This window comes from Trachymyrmex cornetzi, unplaced genomic scaffold (genome assembly GCF_001594075.2).
Source record: "Trachymyrmex cornetzi isolate Tcor2-1 unplaced genomic scaffold, Tcor1.1 scaffold156, whole genome shotgun sequence".
Classification (NCBI taxonomy): domain Eukaryota; kingdom Metazoa; phylum Arthropoda; class Insecta; order Hymenoptera; family Formicidae; genus Trachymyrmex; species Trachymyrmex cornetzi.
In genome coordinates this window covers 1,819,384-1,843,153 of record NW_017296157.1, presented here as the reverse complement: position 1 = coordinate 1,843,153, position 23,770 = coordinate 1,819,384, and the positions used below count along the sequence as shown (strand labels likewise).

General features: G+C 30.6%; 5 protein-coding genes across 9 annotated transcripts in view; 4 read left to right on the top strand and 1 right to left on the bottom strand.

The window, feature by feature from the left end:
• LOC108758296 (uncharacterized) overlaps positions 1–527 on the top strand; it is a 1,552-nt gene extending 1,025 nt beyond the window's left edge. Inside the window, exon 3 of the mRNA XM_018503174.1 lies at positions 141–527. Within this exon, the coding sequence (XP_018358676.1) occupies positions 141–527 (387 nt within the window). The remainder of the gene's footprint in view (positions 1–140) is intronic.
• A 3,893-nt stretch (positions 528–4,420) lies between these two features.
• LOC108758295 (uncharacterized) lies at positions 4,421–6,140 on the top strand. Its single transcript, XM_018503173.1, has 3 exons — positions 4,421–4,620; positions 5,458–5,706; positions 5,879–6,140. The coding sequence occupies exons 1-3, from the start codon at positions 4,541–4,543 to the stop codon at positions 6,138–6,140; spliced, it is 591 nt and encodes a 196-aa protein (XP_018358675.1). The 5' UTR covers positions 4,421–4,540.
• Positions 6,141–6,734: 594 nt separating this feature from the next.
• LOC108758355 (uncharacterized) lies at positions 6,735–7,501 on the bottom strand. The gene is made up of 2 exons (XM_018503250.1): positions 7,326–7,501; positions 6,735–7,224 (listed from the first exon to the last, which is right to left on the bottom strand). Exons 1-2 carry the CDS (start codon positions 7,394–7,396, stop codon positions 6,813–6,815), a joined length of 483 nt encoding a protein of 160 aa, XP_018358752.1. The 5' UTR covers positions 7,397–7,501; the 3' UTR covers positions 6,735–6,812.
• Positions 7,502–7,752: 251 nt separating this feature from the next.
• LOC108758294 (alpha-tocopherol transfer protein-like) lies at positions 7,753–15,358 on the top strand. The gene is made up of 8 exons (XM_018503172.1): positions 7,753–7,767; positions 9,565–9,724; positions 12,663–12,841; positions 13,451–13,610; positions 13,791–13,971; positions 14,547–14,732; positions 14,824–14,929; positions 15,147–15,358. Exons 3-8 carry the CDS (start codon positions 12,703–12,705, stop codon positions 15,356–15,358), a joined length of 984 nt encoding a protein of 327 aa, XP_018358674.1. The 5' UTR covers positions 7,753–7,767; positions 9,565–9,724; positions 12,663–12,702.
• Positions 15,359–20,061: 4,703 nt separating this feature from the next.
• RhoBTB (Rho-related BTB domain containing) overlaps positions 20,062–23,770 on the top strand; it is a 24,231-nt gene continuing 20,522 nt past the window's right edge. For 4 of the 5 annotated variants that reach the window (XM_018503379.1, XM_018503377.1, XM_018503373.1 and 1 more), the window contains exon 1: positions 20,062–20,559. The gene's annotated coding sequence lies outside the window, so the exon portion shown is untranslated. The remainder of the gene's footprint in view (positions 20,560–23,770) is intronic. The other variant, XM_018503375.1, reaches the window with a different exon arrangement.

The window sequence follows — 23,770 nt, the reverse complement described above, 5'->3', positions numbered from 1 at the left end:
TATATATATATTGTATATATTAAAAAAAATATATATTTATATTAAAAAAACGAATACATCAAAAGAAATAAAAATACTAAAAAAATTTACAACTTTAATTTTATTGAAAAAACATATATGTATAATTTAAATTTCTGCAGATTGGATCATGCAAAGATGGACAGCAAGATAATCATCAATGCAAGACCATCACTGTCTATCCTCAATTTAGTTCGGGAACACAAGAAGTGTACAGCGATCATATAAGAGAAGGTGATCAAGATATCTTTTTATTAAGAATTAAAAAGAAAGCAGAATACTCTGAACAGAAAAATAGAAATGTCGAACTCGAACTCAGAACACCTAAACCGCTGCCAATATCGTCACTGTCATCTGTACCTGCATCTGCAGTTGCACCACCGCAAATGAATGACGACGTAGAAGATGAAAAGGAATCGGATGTGGTAGAGGAAAATGCAAAACAACCAACAAACGTAAAAGAAAGAAAACACAAACAAAAAAAAAAGGAAAATAATTCGATATCTTAAAAGTGACATATATGTATACTAATTTATTTAAAAATAAAATATCAAATAACTCTCAAAATAAAATAAAATGTAATTTTGTCAATTACATAAAGATTTAATTGTTGCCAATTGTCGAAATAAAGTAAGTAATCGTTAATAAAGTAAGTTAATCAAGAGTTAATGAGAGTTTTAACATGATAATCAGTGCACAATAAATAATATTGCGCACTTTGATTACTGCGTCAAAACTCTTATGAACCCTTACTTTGTTTACATAAAGATTTAAGCAAAAAAAATAACTATTAATAATTTTAAAAAATTATACATTTTTATATTTTATATTTTATAAAGTGATAATTTTCTATATCTATTTATTGTTCAATTTGCCTAATTCTTTCGTAGAGGATAAGCTTTTATCTTATTTAGATAACTACTTATTGTTATAATGACAGCTTATTGTTAGAGTAAAAAAAAGTACTTTTGACATTAGTAAACAATTAAATAGACCTAAACTTCTTCTGGGTGTTCAAAGAATATAAATATGATGAATTTGGATCGAATCTATCGGTAGCTGTTGATAACATTCGGAAGAAAAGGCTCGACTTCATTTACTATTATGGAATTTTCAATAAAATGCACATAGTATGCTTAATACGAAATATACGTCCAGCTTATTCACCGTTCGATCGAATAGCCATGCAAAATTGCTTTATTATGGTTGACTAGATGATCTTCTCGTTTTTTACTTGTTTCTTTTCATATTTTTCCTTAACTATCCGTACAAAGAGCCTCATGACAGTCAATGACACAGCATGTCACTGGAGGCCGCATAGTTAAAGACTATATTATCATAATTGCTTACTAATTTCTGCTTCGCTAAGTTGTAAGTGAACGAGCTACCTATCAAAGAGTATCGTCACATTTCTGTCACTAGATCGATCAAAAAATATGCAAAAAATATACAATAGAAATTAGCTTTGCACATTTTGATACAAATATATAATAACAACGCACGTATTACATGTAACAAATCACAATAACATCAAAATTAATCGTAACTTAATTATTGAAAAGTGACTTATATTAATTATTTTGGAGCCATTTTGACATGATGTTGATGTTGCGATGACTTGTGTTTTACTTTTGATCTATTCTCCTTAGCGTTATCTCTACTTAATTCACAGCTTTTCTTCTTCGAATAAAAAATTAATTCGTTATTGTATATTACATAGCGCAATATAATACGGATGTGTCTATTGAGTTTTGTCGTTCTTCTCTTCTAAAAACGATTTAGAAGGTACTTGAAATATTTCAAAGTGTCCCCATATTTTCTTGGCATTGTCATCGATTTTCTCGAGATCGTCACAGTCGGCGATCACGAATATTCCGCGAGCGTCGTCCGCGACGTCGGCCGTGGTGTCTGTCCGATGTGTAAAGTTAAACTCCTCACAAAAGAGGAGAATGGATGTCGCGATTATTGGCGTGTAGGGGGAGAGCAGGCTTCACAATATACGCGGGAGTAAGAAAATGCGAGGGCGGTTTCGTAATTGTGAATGGCGTGGGAGTTCATAAAGGTGTCGTTCGCATTCTGTGTGGTCGCGTTTAAGGGCGGTGACAATGGCGCTGACCAATAAATTAGAACGCCACGAGGAAAGAGCGCACTCTCGATGCACACGGAGAGAAACAGTGTGACGAGCACGGTCGCGGCGGTGAGTGAAAAGCTACTCGTTTTTCCTAAGCCGTGACGGGCTAAAGAGGAGCCTGCGGTCGCTGATGAATGGAGCGACAAGTGACCACGATATTGTACGGAGGATGGCTGTCTGCGAGCTAAGAAGAGGATCTCGACGCGCGAGAACTGACGTCTTTGGGATGAAAGAACTGCGATAATTCATGGGCCACTTGTGAAAAACGCGTAAAATCGAGATATTTTTTCGCACGCCCGGACACAAACAGAATTGAACACGTATAAAGGAGCTGGTAGCATCTCGATTAAAGAAAACTCTCGCATTGCAAAAGTTGATATTGTTCAGATAGGTAAATGTTCGTTACGAAAATAGGGATAGAATAAGCTTCTTGAAATAACTTCTTTTGAGTAGTTATTTTTTTTCTGGTTACTTCCCTTGATTAAATTTTTTATACTCATTTCTACCAACATTAATTAACTTTAATGTTAACTTAATCTCGATTTAACTTAATTTTTCTTCTAATTTCTTATAGACCTAGAGAAAATAAAAAGTAAATTAAACCAAGATGAAAGTTAATTTAAAAATAATCATTAGTTAAGTTATTATTTTTTAAAATAAAAATTCTTAAGTTTAAATATGGAAATATTTTCTGTTATTGATATCATTGCTAAACAATTTCTGTAATTATAAATTACATTTAAATATCACATAGAAATTAGCAGAATAATTTAACAGAGTATAAACAATACTGTAAGAGAAGGTTCAATTTTGAATTATAATAAAAAAATAATAACGTGGAAATTTTGCGAATCAGCAAAAAAGAAAGCAAATTTATTTTTGGCTTGGTATAAATTCTCTCGTTTTCCGTTAATAATATTAATTGTCGCAAGCAGTAAAGGAATAAATAAATCAACAGGCACGTTCGCCGCGGGCGGTAACGCGCGCGATTATTCAGGGTGGTCCGCCGATTGTGGCATCGGAAACTGCAGCTAAAGCTGCTTGATCCGTGAACGAAAGGTAGGGGGAAAAGCCGTAATATCATCATTATGTTACGTCACACAGATGCGCAGATCAGGGGATCTCGAGACCGCCGTTTTTATATTGCGGTTACTGTGCCATTGTGTGTCTTGATATCCACAAAGGGCTCCAGAAGAACTCCTGCGGAGAGAAGGTCTATGGCATAGCAGAATTACTGATTGGCTAGTTCCCCTGTCAACAGTTATGATAATCTGTACATACTTCCTGTATATCTTCCCTTTCCGATCACCTGTCAATTCTGCGAAGGTATTCCTGTAGAAATTGAAAAATATGTCACACGAGTATAGATCGATCATTACTTTAGTCCAAGGAATACACCTGTCAAAAGAAAGTTAAAATTATTTTATTTTGACGTCATAAAAATTAAAACGATTTTATTGAAAAATTTTAAAATATCAAGCAAAATTAAAAATTAAATTATATTTAACCATAGACTATGATCATAGTCTATTTAACTATGACGGAAATAGACAAGGTAAATATGTAGGGGAGACCAGGGTCAGTAAACTATAGGGGTAAGTATATAGAATAATCGAATAATCGAGGCTACGTTATAAACAAATCGCGCGAGACACACGTGAGTACTTGCCAAATAAAAACATGAAATATGATCATCGAAAAGAAGAATCCAGAATTATACATTTTTATCACTTCCCAAAAGAGAAAACATTAATATTAAAGTAGGAAGAATCTTGTGAAAAACCAATTTTTATTATGATATAACGCTTAATCCAAATAGTATATATAATAATAAGCGCGGCAATATGGCGGTATACGATATCACGTTCTTATTGGCTTTGAAATGAATGCACACACCTGAGTTTCTTTTACGACGATAACCAATAAAAAATCTAGCGACTTTGATTTTTTTACGATACGAAATGTATTATGAGTAAAAAAATGTTTTACATTTTACTTAACTTTAAAATTAAATTAATATTACTTTACTATAACTGTGTAAAATTATTTTATTTATTGATATATAGGAAAATATTTTATATTTTGTCAATTTATTTAATATAAAAAGTCAATAATATATAGTAAATTTAGTCTGTTTTAATTAATAGTCTGTTTCTGCTACGTATTTAACAATTTAGCTCACTCTGAACATAGTATAATTAGAAATATAATATATGTACAATAAAATTGGCATAAAAATAAATGGTTGTCGTTACTGAAAGTGGATATGTATCGTCTGTCTATTTATCATTCCTAAATAGAATTTTGTAAAAAATTACCAGTAATTGTTACCTTCATGTAAAGTGACAGCGAGCAGTAAATCGTTCATATGAGAGAAAATGTTGGCAAGTCATGCTGGAATCACTAATAGTCTTGACAGTGCTGAATTGTATTTTTATGTTCAGTTCTACAGTTACAACCTGCGCATTGTGGTAATTATTACAAACTGCTCTTTTTGTTGCAATTGTGCGTGATTGTTGTAAACTGTAAATGGTTCTCTAGGCGTTATTTAAGGGACACTGGCATCTGTAACAATCGCAACAAAACGCGCCCTTCGTATTTCCATTTTATTTATTTTCCTTGTACCGAATAAAAATCTTCTTCAAAATAAAAGAAAAAGAGCAAATAGCTGTGGGAATTATAAACCTATATGAAAAACAAACATTGTGTCCCGACCTTTTTTGCCAATCACTTTTGTGTAGATAGAGCGGACTAAACTGAGTCGAAAAGTCCTCTACCATTTTGCAATTTTCGCACTAGCTAACAAGATATTAATTACTAAAAATTGCAAAATATTTGGTCTTGAATAATTTTTTACTCAAATACTATCAACTTTATAGAAAAGCTGCAAGAGACAAAAATTATTTATTTTCTTCTCATAAAGTCCTGAGAATTTTTTCTGAATTTTTTATCAACTTTTTAGTACTGCATTTTCTTATTTTTACCAACATGAGATTACCAACATGAGTATTTTTACCAAGATGTAGCAAATGCTAATATCATGCAAGATGTAACATGATAGCAAATGCTATATGTATTTACAAAAAGAATGTTTAATACACGCTTGCACATACATCTTGCAAATTGGCTTTTATGCTTCTTTAACGAATTAATTTGACTTTGTTCGAATAGCCAATAAATTGTTTATAATTGTAATCAAAAATTTTATTGATATTGATAAACTTTGGCTGTCGCGTGCACGCGCATCAGCATCCCTTTAAATACATATTAAAATTATATGTGCCATTAATAATTTTATTGCGCATCAGGTGGCAATATCAGGGTCAACGTTGTTGTCCTAGGAAAACTACTACTCAACAAAAATTCGATTCAAGGAGATCGAAGAATTATACTTTGCAAACTGCCAAAAAGTCGAAGAAATCAGATTTTGATGGCTATGTTAAAATTGTTAGCAAGTCTGGTAAAAATGGTAGCAAGCACAGAAGTAAAAGAAGTCAGAAGAATAGATCTAAAGATCTGGGATATCAAAAGAGAAGCAAACAGAAAACATTATTCACGTAAAAAAATTGTATTTTCTATTACTGCTCTTTACTTATTTTCTTATTTTTATGTTGCGACTATTTACAATACGGCCTTTAATATATTTTTCAATATCAATTTACAATTTTTTATTGTGAATATTTACAATTTTTTATTGTGTATACACTATATACTGAATATGCATTTTAGAGGTGGACTAGAAGTAAGAAAGTCCGACGAAAAGGCTAAAATATCAGAAGCTTCTCAAACGATAAATGATACAAAATCAACGGTCGTAATGGAGTTTTCGACAGTCCAAAAAGTTGTGCAGATAGTCGACAACGATCTTGATATTAATACATTGAGAACTCCTTTCAAAGAAATTGCCATTCAAAAAGATACCTCTGACAAGAAGCGTGATTATAATGTTGAGCAAAATTTCGAGGCTAACGTAGCTACTACTGACTCTTAAATTGTTGTAACAGATTAATAAATTAACGATATAAACTTGTTATTATGTAGATATTATAATTTCTGAGATAAAGATTAAAAACAGAAATTTTATAAATATAAATCGAGATTTATGATTGACAACAAAATACCTAACATTTCAAAGTTTTTAGTCTTATTTGTTGTGTTCAAGTTTATTTAAACGAAAACACAAATATATGTGGACAAATAACTCTTCTTAAATCTCCATTGGCAATGTAAAATTCTTAATTTTTGTCTGTAATCTGGATCTTCGAAGTCAGAAAAATTTCAGTGCAGATTTTTATATTGTTTCATACTGTATAAAAGTAAAAAAAATATTTCTACACATACTCGTACTTGTGAAAACTTTAATGAGTATTTATTATCACAGAAGTTAGATTATATTTTATTTATTCTTTTATGTATTTAAATTTATCTATTAGAATTCACAATAAAAAATTAATTGTTCTTTTTAAAGTCTAACATTGCAGAGAATTAATGAATACAAGCGATTTTAAAGATAGTAGATGTATAATATTTCTTTGACTTAATTGATACAGTTATTGGTTTTATTAGAAGAATTATTCAACATATATTCTTCATTGTTCGACGTTTTTATTTTGTTATTACAATCCACTTTTATTTTTAATTCTTGATGACCCTTGTTTTTACCTCAAGATCTTTTATAAACATGATATTCGCTTTTGTTTGCTTTTAAGTTTGCATTTGTACTATTCCTCTTGTTTAAAGAATCATCCGACTTGTAACTATTTGAATGTTCAGTTTGTTTGTTACATATCTGCGAGATTCCTCTATTCTTTTCCATACACCGATGCATGTTCCGACATTCTCCTGATTGAGGGTATATTTTTTCCCTGTGATACGATTGACATTCTTGTTGATCTTTACGATTACGTTCAAAACAAGAAGAATCTTTGAATCTCCGTCGCGCATGATTTGAGTCAGCTCTCACGCATTTCGGAAAATCGTGCGAACGTACACTTCGATGTTTCTGCTTCGGCTTTCTACGTACGCAACATTCGCTTGAATCCACTCTTCTAAGATTCTTTGAAAATCTTGGAAAACTGAGAAAAGAGGAATAATTTAACTGAAGAAACACACACAGAACAAATATGCTTCGACACAATTGTATCGTTTGCAACCCACAATTTTTATGAGCTCGTACCATACCGAAAAGAGGATACACCAGATGCATGTTATGCAAGCGCTGTTGCATATGGTAATACAGTCCACCATCTCGCGAGAAACTTCGCATTTTGTGATTTACGATGACGTTTACGGGTTCATATCCCAATTGATAAATTTAAATTTTTTTAATTTAATAATAAAATTATCCCAATTATCAACACCGTAAATTGATATATGTATGTACATACATGCATACAATAACAACGTATAGTAACGATTAACACATGAAGTATAAGCTAAGCCTATCAAGCCTGTCAACTGCAACACTAAAAATATGCATAGTGTAATTTTATCATAGATCTTTTTATAAATTCCATGATCTAATTCCATTGTGGAGCTAAAAGATGGAGCTAAAAAATGAAGAAAAATGGATTAAGATGGAACTAAAAAAAGACGCAGCTTTCGTCACATCGCGAAATGTAAGTATCACTATAATTTTTTAATGCAATCGTTGATTTCCAAATGAACTTAGGATGTTAAAGATTATCGCGTCATGCAGCTGTGTTTGTCTTTGATAAGCTCTTGTGTTTCAAGAGTGAAGAATTTAACCTGCTTATTCTTGCATTCCTTCAAACTATGTAATTTGCTAATTTTTAATATTTAATCGGAAAGCTGTAGTTTAGAGCACTTTGAGTATAAATAATAATAAATTATATCCAGCTAAATTTTATATTCATGCCTTAAAGATGTTGTTGATTTTACTATGCATTAGCTGATAATATCGTATTATAATGTCACGCTCCGCGTCGGACAGGATAATCTAGTCTTTAAAATTTTCTTGCGAAACCTGGTAATTTTGTGTAGATATTTTCATAACCGGATGGCGCATCGATTACTTTAATTTCTTCGATTACCTTAATTTTTACGATATTTCTCCGGCTATAATTGCGCTAAAAAATTAATCGCGTACAACCTACAAATATTCCTCTTCGCGCATGCTCTCTGAAGAAAGAAACTTTTGAGGCGAACGTACACATCATGGTGGAAATAATAGGGTGTGTTCCGAGTTACACATGAAGCGCATAATGTACCGTTTTATCCTCCTTTATTATTTGATGAACAACAAGGACAAATGATGCATCATGCACTTCATGCGTAACTCGGAACGCACCCATATACTTCCACTATCGTACACATCCACGCATAAATGTCGTATCTATGTACACGAACACTAGTCCGCATTGAAGACAGTTGAAATGTGACAACATCATGTCTATCTCGCCGCTCGGCGTGCAAGAAGAATTCCATCAAATTACAAATTTAAATTACTCTAATTCAAAAATGGCACTGGTAGGCCTCCCCATTTTTTTTCATAAGATTTCTATAATATTTCTACATTACATATTTATTTTTTTTTTAAATCTGTAGAAGATTTTCGCCGCAAAGTATTAAAACGTTACTTCAGTAAGGCTTGCAATATCCAAATTTTTAAAAAATCTGTAGAAACTCAATTTCTCGGAGAAATACCTTAAAGCTACACTAATTTATTGGAAAGTTTATAAACACGGTACAAATATATAATTATATTAATGACTTTATTATAATTCTGGTTCACTTTGTGAACTAGTTATGAAATAAAAAGTAATAATAATAATTAAACAACGCTTTAAACACTCATTTTTCTTCAGCTAATGATTTGCTTTTAAGATCTATATATCACTGTTAATTTTACAATCTCTGTTCTGTTACACTAATAATATTTTAATGATTGTTTAATGTTAAGGCTTCCGTTTACTCACCACTACCTCAGTTGCAATTTATTGGCGATATATTTGTTAAATATTGGGAATATAATTATGTTATTAGGATATTATCCCAGATTGTGACATTAGAAGCGAGAAAATATATAAATGTTTATATGTGTTTTTTTAATTATGTATATTAAATGTTTTAATACAATTAATGTTTTAGTAGCAAAATACAAATTCTTTCATAGATCGCTTGTTCATTCCAGTGAGTGTTTTTTCAAAAAGTCTCCCAAAATTCATTACCTTTATATAAAATCAATAATTGTAACCTACTGATTTACCTCGTAAGCTGGTCACGTCAGCGAAATTTCGTTACGAAAACATCGAGACAGACAGTTCGGCGTTCTCTATTTAATCACGCATGTATTGGGTGTTAAGAGCCTGTATACGTGAATATTCTTCAAATGCAGCGTGTTATATATGTATGTGTACAATGTCTGAATAGTGGGGAACTTGGTGTACAACTAGCATGAGAAGGAGAGGAATCGTTTTACCTCGAGTAGATAGAAATCCTGAGCGGACAGGAACTGCGGAAGATATACTTCTTCATTCGTCAAGTTGGCCTCAGTAATGCAACATGTATGAATTTCCCCTCATGTCTGTGTAATGTTTCGCCATCTATTGCAAGGTAAGTGTCGTAATATCTAAGATTGATTTTCGAGACGTGCTTTCCTTTCAGTCTATAAATAATCAGCAAAATACAAAATTGCAAATATGTAAGAATTCATAAAACCATTCTTTTAATTCTTCGATAAAATCTACTTTTTTAAAAGGGTTTATGAAAAAAGTATAATTGTATATCTTATCTTGGTTTTAGAGAATAAGATTTACATATAGAATTTAAAAAAAAACCTTTTTTTACATTATCCTTACAAAATTTTTATAAAATTTAATTTTTTATTACATAGACTGTAGATTTAAAAAATTTAATATTTAAAATGTTATTTTATTAGCTTTCCAATCAGGTAAGTTTAAATTTCACATTTATTCATTCAAAAGAAGGGAAATGTACGATCATTTATTTTATATCTTCATTCTCGTATTTCGTAATTATCTCTTGTTTATATAGTTATTCCTACATCAACTCATATTTACTTGTTTATCTTATTCCCAAAATTCTACTACTATCCTATCTTCTCCAACATATAATTCCTCTCATATATGATTTTCGCCGGTCTATTAGCAATATTACTTGAAGTTGTAATATTACTGATAAACATGATATAATTATATGAAAATTCGATCATATAAAGTTGCAATTCTCTCGCTTTGGTTAGAATTGTTAGCAAATTATTTAGAGTTTAAATTAGAAATTTGTAATGTTTTTATTTCAACACTCTTCATAAAATATTATTATAATTATCAAAAAGATCAAAATTAATTAGTCGGTTATACTCACATCATCTTTTCTTTTCGTAGCCAAGTTATTATAATAGCGAAAATTTATTGATTAACAATTACGATATATTTGAACCATTTTGCTTTGTTGCTTACATAACATGAAATACATAACGAATATTCAAATTTAAAAATTACAAAAATTTGAAAATCTAAAAATTGAAAATTTAATTTATTGGTGTCGATTTAATTTTTTAATTTAATTTAATTTTTTAATTTAAATTAACGGAGAATTGCCGTCAACTAATCAATATTCAATAAACTGATCGGTTTAAAAAAAAATGCTCGTTCAAAATTTGGAAATAATTTGAAATGAGGTCGCCCGCGAGATCAAATTCATGTCACGTATGCACTCTCCTTTGCCTTTCTCTGACTCGCCTGTGTGCAATGTTATTTCCGATTACTCACCTTCGTTCGTTAAGTACATATTTTAAAGAGATAAATATCGTTTACGTATAGCGCTGAGACTGAACGGAAACGTGCATCAGTAAATAAATTGCTGTATGATATGAAAAATGCGCATAATTACCTAGATAATACGGCTAATTTACATAAATTATGATTCTGCAAAAATATGTTTAAATTAATGATACTAGCATAAAAATGACAGAAAAGCAGATAATATCTAAATTATACGTTTTCTACATTCTGTTTGACACTTCAAAATTCTTTGACGTCTTTGCTATAAAACTCCGTTTATCATGGTATTTGTAATTTGTGATCAAATATTTGTTCATTAAATCAAACTGTTAAGACGTATGACCTAGTGCCACCTTTACTTATTTTTACAGGAAAAATGTGAAAGTAAACGGTAGATGTAAGTAATCCTGTACAATCCAGAAAACATCAATGATTAGAGAAACTGTGCGTTTTTTTTAAATAAATGTTGCAACACTGCAGCAAATTCATTATTTTAGTGTTTCATATGTGTTGTAAGTTATGCTAAAGTGTCAAAAAATTACAAAATTGCTAAATTGTAACCTAAGTGTATGTGTGTGTGTGTGTGTGTGTGCGCGTGCAAAAATTGTTAAAATTTTATACTAAATAACAAAATAATTATAATAGTAATAAAAATAAAATAAATAAAAATAAAAATAATTTTGTGACTGAAAAATAAATCAAATCTAACAAGTAAAATATCTTATGAGCTTCGACGTTGTTGGTGCGTAAATAATAGATTTATGAGACGATAAAATATAATTAGCAAACAATTAGAATGTACTTATCAACAAAGTTATCTGCAAACGTTTTAACTCTGTATTTAAGTGTCCTCCTTAGTGTCAGTGCAGAAGTCAAGTAAGTAAACTATTGGATTTGAGTCCTCTTTAATCTCAGTATAAAAGTGAAGTACAAACAGGATTGGCAAATGTTACTTTTCAATTACTTTGTCGTTACTTTTTGTAGTAAACAATTTGATGACGGTGTTATAATTTTTTATGACGGTAACGCTAACTAACTATAAACGCTACGGTTGTGCTTAGGTTAGAAAAGTCACTTTGAAAAGTAACTTGTCATCATTATGTGTTACTTACTGAAAAAAGTGATAAGTAACGAATAACAAATAATTCGTTACAAATTAGAAATTTTTTTCAGTAACAAATGACTCTTTCAATCCGTTAGAAATAATGATTGATTTCTCTAACTTTGATGTTATCATTACCGCCATAAAAAATTCACAATGTCATTATCAAATCGTTCTTATAACAAGGTAATGATCAACAAAGTAACGCCAACTCTGAATACAAAACTACTGAATATAATCAATAATAGTCAAATTACTGAAAATTCAGTAATTTGTGCTTGATTTTTACAATGAGAATTTAATCCAGAAAATATTTGCAGTTAACTTTGTTGGTACATTTCAATCGTTTGTGAATTATAGTTTCTCTTAAACGAATCTCCCAGGAACTAAAAATATTTCAGAGACTGTCCTGTATGTCCTAAGGATATTTTCAGGCGGGACGTTTCTCGGATAAAGTGTGTACGGATTATTGCCTTATAAATATGTTATTTACGCATATAAACATTTTCTACTCATATTTAATAAAAAAAAAAATACTTATAATATATTAATAAAAATAAATTTATGTGATTTTACCATTACAGTAATAATCATCTATCAAAATTATCTTCCCTTACATCAAATCTTGCAATCCTCGCATCTGTAGGTAGACAACAATATCGATTCAGTGGTTGTCTCAGAAAATCATGACGTTGTTACCACCAACGCCGGCGCAACAGAAACATATAGACAAGGAACTTCCATCTGATCCGGAAATGAGAAAACAAGATATCAGAGCGCTTCGAGAATGGCTTTCAAAACAACCGCATTTGCCGAATCATATAGGTTTGTTCGTAAATTACTCGTAATCACGTTGATAAAATAACATGTTATTTTAATGGATATAGAAATATAATTTTAAATATAATTATAATATGTAAAATATTGAAAAGTATTTAAATATCTAAACTAACAAAGAAACAAACTCAAATATTTTTCCTGTTAATTTTGATGAATTTTGGATATATTGTAACATAAATTAAGAGACATGTAGTTTTTATAAATGCTTTTATGTACATTAAGATGAAACACATGATTTGAAAAATTAATTTTTATATTTTTAAATGTATAACATTGAAACAAAAGAAGATATATAATATAAGAAGAGATATATAACACATAACAAATATTTTAAACAAAATTTTTGTATAATGTTTTAAAAATACTTCATAGTGTATTCAAATTTTTAAAAATGTTACATATTTTTTTAAATTTTGAATAATCCGTTATGGCAAGAATTAAAAATATTTATTAAAAAGGAGAAAAATAAAATACTTGTCAACAATAAAATTTTAAATTAAATAAGATTACATGCATTTGACGAAAAATGTGTAAAATTTTGCATAAAGGAATGTAACCTTTACATTTACATACATATCTTTCGTTTATTTACAGACGACAACAAACTGGAGAGATTTCTTTTCAATTGCAAGAACAGCATTGAGAGATGTAAATTAATCTTGGACAGATACTACACCGTTCGAACATCCCTGCCGGAATTTTTCGCTGCTCGCGATCCGTTATCTCAAGATATTCAAGACTCTTTCAATATGGTGTAAATAAATCTTGATTTCTGATATCCGAAACTTCTTCAATATAACGTAAATAAATTTTAGATTTTTTCGCAAAATTGACTAAAAAAGGAGTTAAAGTACCTGATTTTAAACTGACAAATCGGAAAGAGTCTTAACTAAATTTACTGTTGCATGTGTTTCTAAACAAATATTTTTATTAGAGATTACATCGTTCTGCCATCATTAACTGAGGAAGGATACCGTGTCGTCATCTTCCGATTACGTAACACCGATGTGGAGAAGTTTTCGTTTCAAGCGCTAGTGAAACGTGTCTTAATGATACTTGATACACGTTTGATGGAGGAATTTTGTTTGTCTAATACTATGATCATAGATCTCGAGGTATGGTACTGCGATAGTGCTTTTATTTCGACATTTTTTTATCTTGTATCTTATTGTTATTTTTACAATCTTGGAGAATCATAATTATTAATACTTTATAAATTAATAATTTATTTGGGACATTATTTTTAATAAATCTTTGACATTGTTAAAAAAATTTAAATTTTGTTAAAGAAATATCCATTGCTTTAATATATGCAATTTTTTACGATATAACAAACTTATATACTAATTTTTTAAGAAATATATACATATATATATATATAGAAGGTTGTGGATGTAAAGCTGATAGAATATGGAAAGTTGCACTTAAGCGCCAAGTACATTGAGTGCATCTAGTTATGTTGCTGTTATTTCGAAAATAGTTGAAATTATGCGTATTTTTATTAACAAAATCTAGTAATTAAAAATTAGATGGTATAAATTTATTAAAGAAAAAAATTTTTCGTTTTTTATTTTATACTCCATATTATCGCTTTTATCTTCAAAGATATGAATTATTCTTAAATTATTCATCAGTGACTATTATCATAAAAATATCCGTAATTCATTTAAAAAGAAATTCGTTCTTTTAGGGACTTAGCATGGCGCACTTAGCAAAATTCATTCCAACGCAATCTATCGTAAGACGGGCAATGTTAGCGGTACAAGATAGTATGCCTTTTCGATTATCTAGCATTCACTTTCTTCACGCAGCATCGTTCATCACTAGTGTAATCAATGTATTTTATCCACTTTTAAAAGAAAAGTTGACTCAAAAGGTAAGGCTAAAGGTTTAAATAAGATAACCGGTAAATAAGATTGAGAAACGAATAAAAAATGCACATAAGAATACATTTTTTATCTTTGCAGTTTCACTTTTTTAACGGTGGTGCGGAAGAATTATATGTTTACATGAACAAAGATATATTACCTAATGAATGGGGTGGCAAAGCAGGCACTTTTCAAGAATTAAATGGTAAATACATAATTTTTTTATTTTATATTTTAAACAATATTAATTTTACTTTTATAAAAACGTTTATTCTTCATATATTATTTATAAATAAAAATATAATTATAAACAAAATCTTTATTAATTAAGTTCTTATCATACATATATACAATTTCATAAAATTGAAAGAACAGTTTAAGTTTATTTAATATATAATATTACTTATCTCTCTTATACATAGATGCATGGCAAAAAAAAATTGAAAAGAATCGAGATTGGTTTCTACGGGATGAAAAGTTGAGTCGTACAAATGAAAAGGCTCGTTTACTGGAATTAAAATCGTCCTGTCTTGCAATGAACATCGAAGGAATTCAAGGTTCATTCCGGAAATTAAATATAGATTATCGATATTCTTATTATAAAAATTCGATTGAAATTGCAAATTACAATTAGCATATAATTTTAACTAACTAACAAATAAGATAAAATTTAGTGAAATTATACGGTTTTTAAAGCAGTATAATGACTTTATATTTTTATTAAAAATTAAATTATATATACATTATACGTGGAACTAAGCGCAATTTTTGGAAAATAGAATAAAAAAGGTAATTTGTTATTTGAAAATCTATAAGACTAATCTTTTATTTAAAACCACATTTATGCTATTTGTTACCAAGAAGAAAAATTTGCAAAGCATTTAATAAAGTTTTATTTTCATTTATCAAAATCATCATTTTATTATCCGATGAACAAAAAAGCTTTTATTCTCGTTATTTCATGATACTAGTCTATAGATAGCGCCACTTCTATGCTTATCGTTGTTATAGAAGCGTATTTCTTAAACACGTATTTTAAAATTATTTTTATTTTCATTTCAGCTTTAATAAAATTTATAAAATAATTAAAAATATAATAATAAATGCCTTTATATATATATTTTTGTTATTTGTTTAAAAGCATATGTAATAATAAAATAAAAAAAATAAAATTTTTAATAAATATTTGGTGCTTAGAAAATATTTAAAAAATCAATGCATATAAAATATCAATAAATAACTGTTTTTTGAAAGCAATCTCACGACAATTTCAACACATACATCGTTTTATGAAATAAAGATGTATGTACGAAACGAGGAAAAAAGAAATTACGCAATTATATGCAAAAACTGTAATTGTTGAACATAACATTTAAAAAAAGTTGAGCGCTATAATTTGCATGACCCAGATACGGTTATCGATGTAATAGTGGGCGTCTAATCGTCTTGTACTAGCCTGTCAGCTAAATCAATTTATTCCGGCTTATTTTATGCAACGTAATAAAGATCATAAAACGCATTTATCATAAACTATCTGTGAATTATGTTAATATAGTGTCCAACACTATAGTAACATTAAATAATATAAACATGTTTACGTATTTCGATTAAGCAGATTTATTTCAAGTTATGAATCAGTATATACAAGTTCAGAGAGATAAAATGTGATTTACTAATATTATTCATCATTAGAGAATTCTATTTACAATATCAGTCTGCTATCTTGTGCAGAGTGTCTGGTAAGTTTCCACAAAACGCTCGTATGCAGATAGACTAAACTGAATAAAAAAATCTTTATTTTGTAATTTTTGTAATAGTGAATGAGATATTAATTTCTAAAGATTGTCAAATAAGCAGGTAAAATCGACGTATAAGATAACTTTAAGATTTCTTTAAGTTTTTTATAAAATATCTTAAAGATGTTTTTTAAAAGTATCTTAAAGTTGTTTTATATATCAATTTTAGACATTCTGCTCATTGAGTAACTAAAAAACAAAAGTTACGCAAATTGCAAAATGGTAAAGGACTTTTCGATTCAGTTTAGTCCGTTTTATCTACACATGAGCGTTTTGTCAAAATTTACCAGACACTCTGTATATAAACTTTTAATTTTGTAATCAGAAGACAATGAAAAAATTTTTATATATATTTTATGTTATATTTTTAAAAGAATTTTTTTTCAACCAATAAACAATTAAATTTACAATCTATTGCAGTTTGATATCATTTTATTCATTTAATTTTTGTAAGCAATAAATAAAAAGCATACAGCCACACACAGAATATTGGTAGTAAAAGTCATATATTTAAATTTTGTTGATAATAAGATCATTTACGTTTTGGCCACAATTTGGCCATTTTCAGTATGTTAAAAATACAGACTAATATTAATCATAAATTTCGGTATCATAACATAAAAGTACATTGAGATTTTTTTGTTTTATCTTCAAACTTATTAACTCAAAAATGAATACTTTTAAAAAATGATTTTTTAATGTCACCCATTTACATTTAAATGATAAAATTTCTTGAATATGGAGTTTAAACAGATTAAAGATAGAGTGCAAAAGTTTCGTTATAACCTTATTAATGTTTAAATTTATTTTAACAAACTCAATCATGGAATTTTATAAGAAATTTGGTTGATTATTTGATAGGCTGATTATTTACAAGACAATTAATTATTTATGATACAAATTAAGCAGAGATTAAAAAATACATAGATACAAAGTTAAAAAATATTTCCGATGTTTGAAATATCACTTGCTCGTACCCAACGTTTTTTAATTAATCTTCTAGACTTATTTATACTGCAGTTATCGACTTTATGTCTAATAGAGTAACGCCTACTTCATAAAAAAAAAATATAAAAACGATATTTTCATGTATCGTAAAAATATTTTTCAAGAGATGACTATTATTAATGTTTCTTCAGATAGTATCAAATAGAAATGCAAATTTCAGGTAATAAAAAAATTGTCGTACAAATAATACAAAGCGAAATACCGCAGTAAGCTAAAACGACGTTTGATGGTAACTTTATGACTGCCGCAATGCACAACGTTGTCTTCTTTCGTCCTCGCTTAACTAACTTAATAAGCTAATGATGCTCGCGGCCTGATGCATCGAATAATGCCTCTGTTGAATCTACTTTGATTCGTGCCGAATACAGTGTTAGGGACGTTTGTTTGTCGCTCGTATTGTCGAAGAGCGCGAATCGCGTCGTACGTCATACTGTTTCATCACTTTTTCCACTGTTTGCTATTTGTATACACTATAAAAAAAGTGTTTAATTTTAAGATATTAAAATGTTTTATTCTTGTCTCCGTTTTTTAAAAGGTGTTTTAATTTTAAACTGTTTTATTAAACAAAACACTATGTATTTGGATTTAAAATACGTAGTGTTTTGTTTATTGAAAAAGTTTAAAATTAAAATATCTTTAAGTGTTTAAAAAACGGAGACAAGAAAAAAACATTTTGCACTTAAAATTAAACACTTCTATTTTAAGTGCAATTATTTTCTTCATTTTGCACACTTGTCTCAGTAATGTAATATTCGTTCTGAGCACAATAGGGGATAGTCGAGGAATGCAAGGTGCACGTACCTTGTTTACGCATATCATTTATACGTTCATTGTTGATTTCTTTTGTTTAACCACTTGACGTCTATTTCCAGCTTCTTCCTATCACTTTTTTATCTCGATGTATCGCAAAACACAAAGTGCGCATTAAGATGTTATCAGATATAATTTTCAAGGCGATTTTACGCTAAAGTCTTATTTATGCTTTATTAGCTACTCTGGTGCGTTACGTTACTGCGCCACGAGAGAATGATATATTTATTGTTTATAATGCGACTGATAACGACATTCGATGATAAATAATTGTTCCGTGTACGGCTTAAGTTTTGATTCACTTCGTGCGTGCTCTGCATACCTGAAGAATCTTAAACAACGCAATAAAGGCCGCTCAAGTTGCCTCGCACGTAAATAAAACGCATACGTACACTGACAGAAGAGTGTTTATTGCATGAGGAAACTACTTTCGCGATATGAAATATCGCTGCGTGTTGATAGAAAATTTGAAAGATGTTCAAAATTATCAATTTCTCGCTGGAGCATTTTTGAAGTTCTGAATTGATGCCACATTTTTATTAGGATAGTGAATTGCATAACTTCACTTTCTTTCCATGTTACACTTTCAATTATATCTCAGTAAACATCAAGTAACATGATATTAATGTTATAATTTTGTACTCAACAATATAAGTGCAATATAACAATATAAATGCATATATAACACATGGTATTACATAACAGTTGCATTGTTGAGTCTGTTATAACATTGATGTTATATATTATTTGTAATTGATGTTTGTCGGGATGTATTTAATTATATGCATTCTTTTCTGATTTGTATCACTTTTTTCTCAACACAGCGATATATGTACGAAGCGTTTTCAGCAGATTCACAAGTCACAATAATATCAAGATAACGCAATAATTAGAATTAATAAGAACTGATTAAAAAATGTTTCTACAATTATCTTGGCGCCAATTTGATGCTATTTCGATGACTTTTTCTGCTCGAGGTTGAATTCTAATTATGCAAGCGCATCAATTCTAGAGAACGTAGTAGATAAACAAGTCAATATTTCCATACAGAACGACGCAACGCGATTCTCGTGTCGTTTTTTTTTTTTTGCTAATTATATGCATTAATAGCGCGTACGTCGCTATTGGATACCAATGAGGCGCGCCTGGTTATAAATCGCTTAGGTCGGAAAAGTGTTTAGCTTGCACGTATAAATATCCACATGTTGTTTACATTGCGTACGTTATATAAGCGTCCGAGTATCTCAATCGATACTATATATACATATTTACTGTTCGTAGCAAAATATTATATGCTAATCACGAGTAATAAGAAAAGAATCTCTCCCTTCCCTTGTAATTCTATACTTTTCACAAAAATAAAAAACATGAAGTACAACAATCTTGATGTACAAATGAAATATTTAAAATATATGTAAACAAGAAGTGTGCGTTTTTAAAAGTTAATATATGCATGAAACGGTAATATATTCATAGAAAACGTAATGTTATATTGAAATTTTATCAGCTATTTTATCAAGTAGAATAAAGTGTGATACAATTTCAAATGAAATAAAATTTGAATTCAATTTTTCAAGTTCAAGCTTAGTAACCTTCTCTTCGCGTGGTGGATATCGAAGGGTACCAAAATAGGAAAAAATCAAACTCGAATTGAAAATTGGATTCAAATCTTATTTCATTTTCAGAATGTACCATGTTCGAAATTGTATCACCTTACCCTATTATTTGCTGATTCCTGCGGAGATCGAAAATAGCACTCGTAACAATCTCTCAAGGTCCCCTTCCATTGACTTCAAGGTAAACTTCGCGATGTAAACTGCGTGGCAGAACAGTTAGTTCTGTGGACGAATACATTGTTGACGTCAGGTATCATAGTGTATACAAAGTGCGACGTGCGTCGCACGGTCGTGGATTACTTATCAATGGGCCGCATATTTGTCCTCCGCGGACGAAGTCAACGCATTAATGCCTCGTCGCGTATAAGGCGCCGTTTTCCGTGTCGCGATTTCAGTTGCAGCCGAACAGCCGGCCGAAGGAATTTCACGTGGAGTCGACTTGGCGAGAGAAGCGATTACGTGGGAGGACACACGTTGCTGCATTTGATTGCCTCAACGCGTGTTTGTCACTGCTTATTGGTACGTGCAAGACACGCGATCGCCATTATACGCGTGTTCGTGTAATTTCGCGTATTAGACTTCCTGCCGGTCCCTCGCTGTGTTATGTAAGTACTGCTACCGTGTACGTGTCGAAAGTCAGGGCAATTAATTAATCGGATTACGCGTTAATGAATGTATCATGCATTCGTTATTGTCTCCAGCCGCAATTTTCGTAGGAAAGTACGTATAAACATTTGTTTACTACAGTAAGATTGTATTTTTTTAAAGATAAATTTAATGCACAATTGGAAAATTTGTGTAAAATTTTATACATTTCAAATAATCCATATAGAGCCGTATTCATAGTCGTGAGTCAACATGAGATTCGATTTGCTAGGTTTAAATTGGTCTTTCATTTAAAAAACGCTTTTCAAATCACGATTTAATAAATCCAATTGATTCAAACTTATTCGTCTGAAATGGAGATTAATCATAGATCAATTTATAACATAAATACAGACTTTAAACTTATTAATTTAACACAAGATGAATATGTAGGAAATAACACGAATATTATATATAAAATTAACAAAAAAAATATAACTTTGGCACAATTGTAAGCAAATTGTGAAAGCAATTCTTTAATAAAATTAATTAACATTAAGATATTAATTAAATAAACATTAACATTAACATTCATCGCAAAAATTTTAACAAGAACCGAGTTTAATATAAACATAAAATATTTTTATTGTGTAACTTTGAAGATTTCAGACATAAAGAATGATTAAAAAATAATAAATGAAGACGACTTCTTATCTATTTTCAATAGAATGTGTTCACTTTTCTTTTAAACATAATTTATGAATCTTAGAGATATTTAATTTACTTAGGTCGTAATATATTCATAAATTTTAAAAATAGCAATGACGTCAAAAATACATACATATATATATGTATATATTTCATATTGGAGTTGAAAAAAGTGTAATTATATGTATATGTATAAAATTGACGAAAATGACAATTAAATATAGAATTAGAGCAATTTAATTTAAAACGGTTTTTTATTTTAAACAAAAACACTTCATAAAAATACGTTAATAAGATAATTGATTTTTATTGCGGTACTCGAAGGTATAATATATTCTCACCGACAGATTGATGATCATTCAGCGCAATGAAATGTGATGTGTCAACGGAGATGCACGTGATTAACAATTGCGATTGATCTCGACCGCGTCGATAAACATTGGTTTCCTCGCAATCAACCGGAGTTTGCGAGTTGCAAAGTAAACGCGGCGCGCTTTTGCGTGTCTTCGTTGTATTGCTGAAACCCTATAAAAGCCTAGCTTTCATTGTTTCGCTATTACATTCGCGAACGTGACCGCTGTAACAATTAGCAGCAACAACACGGAGTGGATGGTGGTGGATCGCGCACACAGTCACATCCCTGCCGCACAGCGCGGCAGTAGGGTGGATTGATTTTTCGCCCCCTTGACGTCACGACGGATCCAACATGCGCGTGATGGTTAAATAAGGTGCCGATATCGGTACCGATGCACATTGCCTACTGAATGAGGGATAAAGTTTATTACTCCACGACCATTCACTCACGATAGCTATTTTGTCGCTCATTAGCAGCAAGTTATCTTTACTGTTGAAAGGAATGTTATTGGTGTCATAATACAATGTAACAATCTTTTATTTTATCATCTTATCGTTTGAAACAAAAATGTTTTAATAAATAGCTTCAAAGATAATTTTGTATTTAATTTATATAGATATAATGTGTCTATATATGTATTGCCATACACACACATATATATGTATACATATTTAAATAAAATTTAATTATAAATGTACTTTTTTACACTTTTGCTAATAGTTTTAATATAAATACTATATAAGCATTTATATCTCATTTATATTATCAATCAGCATTAAATTACAATTATAATCTTCTAATAATTCTTATAGAGATCTCATATTAATTGATGATCAGACGCTCGTTTAATTTCAGCTTACTAACAATAAGGTTGATATTGAGACCTGAAAAGAAAGAGTAGAATGATTACATGGTCAAGAATAAGTTAGCTTATTGCTCTATTCGAGCTGGATGAGGCTGTTCGGAGTTCCATTCAGCAAATTCCATTGACGATGATCAAACCCTTTAAGTGTTGCTAACAGCTATTGACACTGACAAGTAACAGATATAGAATGGTTATATCAGAGAAGGGAGGGTCTGACGCATAGAAGACATAGTAGAGCAAATAATGTTTCAATATGAGTGCGCTCGTATATGTATATATATATATATATATATATTTATAAGCGCCCCTCTCTTTCATTAAGAAGAAATAAATAATAATAAATTTGCTATTGCGCAGCATCATCAAGTAACTTCCTAAACGAGAGATTGTTAACCTGCAACCTTCTTCTCTCTAGCAAAATTTGTCAGATAAACAAATTAATTAATCTCCTCCACTTCTCTTACTTCTTCACTTGTCTAAAACCTTCCGAAATAGAATGATAGATATATCCTCGCTACTTAAATGAGAGTAACAGCTTCTTACACTTATACTTCAACAGTTCAATTAGCGAAGATGATTCCGATCCAATCAGATATGAATCTCAAAGAAGCAATAAAGCGTGAAAATGAATTTCAATTATCGTGATTATAATGCACAATCGTGTAGACTTTAGAGATTATTTGAGAAATGTAATCCGAAGAAGCGCGTCGTTGCAAGATGATTTCAGAGAATTTCTTTCAAAACGGTATTTCTCTGGAGAGAGGCTTATTTAGGAAGTGAGATCAGTATGTACTCTGTGTAGCGTATCGCTGCACATCTCGCGAGAGAAAGATATTGTTGAAGGAACGAGCGGTGGGTTTATGTATAAAATAACACCAAGATATATATCACGTCGGTGGGCGGGAAGTCAGGTAGAGATCAGGGGAGGGAGGTGACGAGGGAAACGGTGGGTACCACGGGGTGGTTGTGGTTCGGATGCGGGAGAAGTGAACGTCGGGGTCACGGTGGGTTCATTCAGCGATGTGCAGTTGGCCGGGTGCTGTCTGACCCGTCTCAGCAACCGCTGTCGCGTTCTCTCTCTCATCTTTCTCTTCGTGATCCCTCGCGTTCCCTCTCTAGGCTTCATCCGCCGGCGCGTTAGAATCATTCTCCCTACCCTTTACTTAGCCTACCCCAACCCGTTGTACGTACGTTCTCACCGTCGCGTCGTCGACGGCCATCGGGGCAGCACCGAGCGAACGCCCGTCAACGACGTTTTGTCTCTGCACCGCCGGTTTCGCGGCTGCTTGCGGCCGATGTTAGT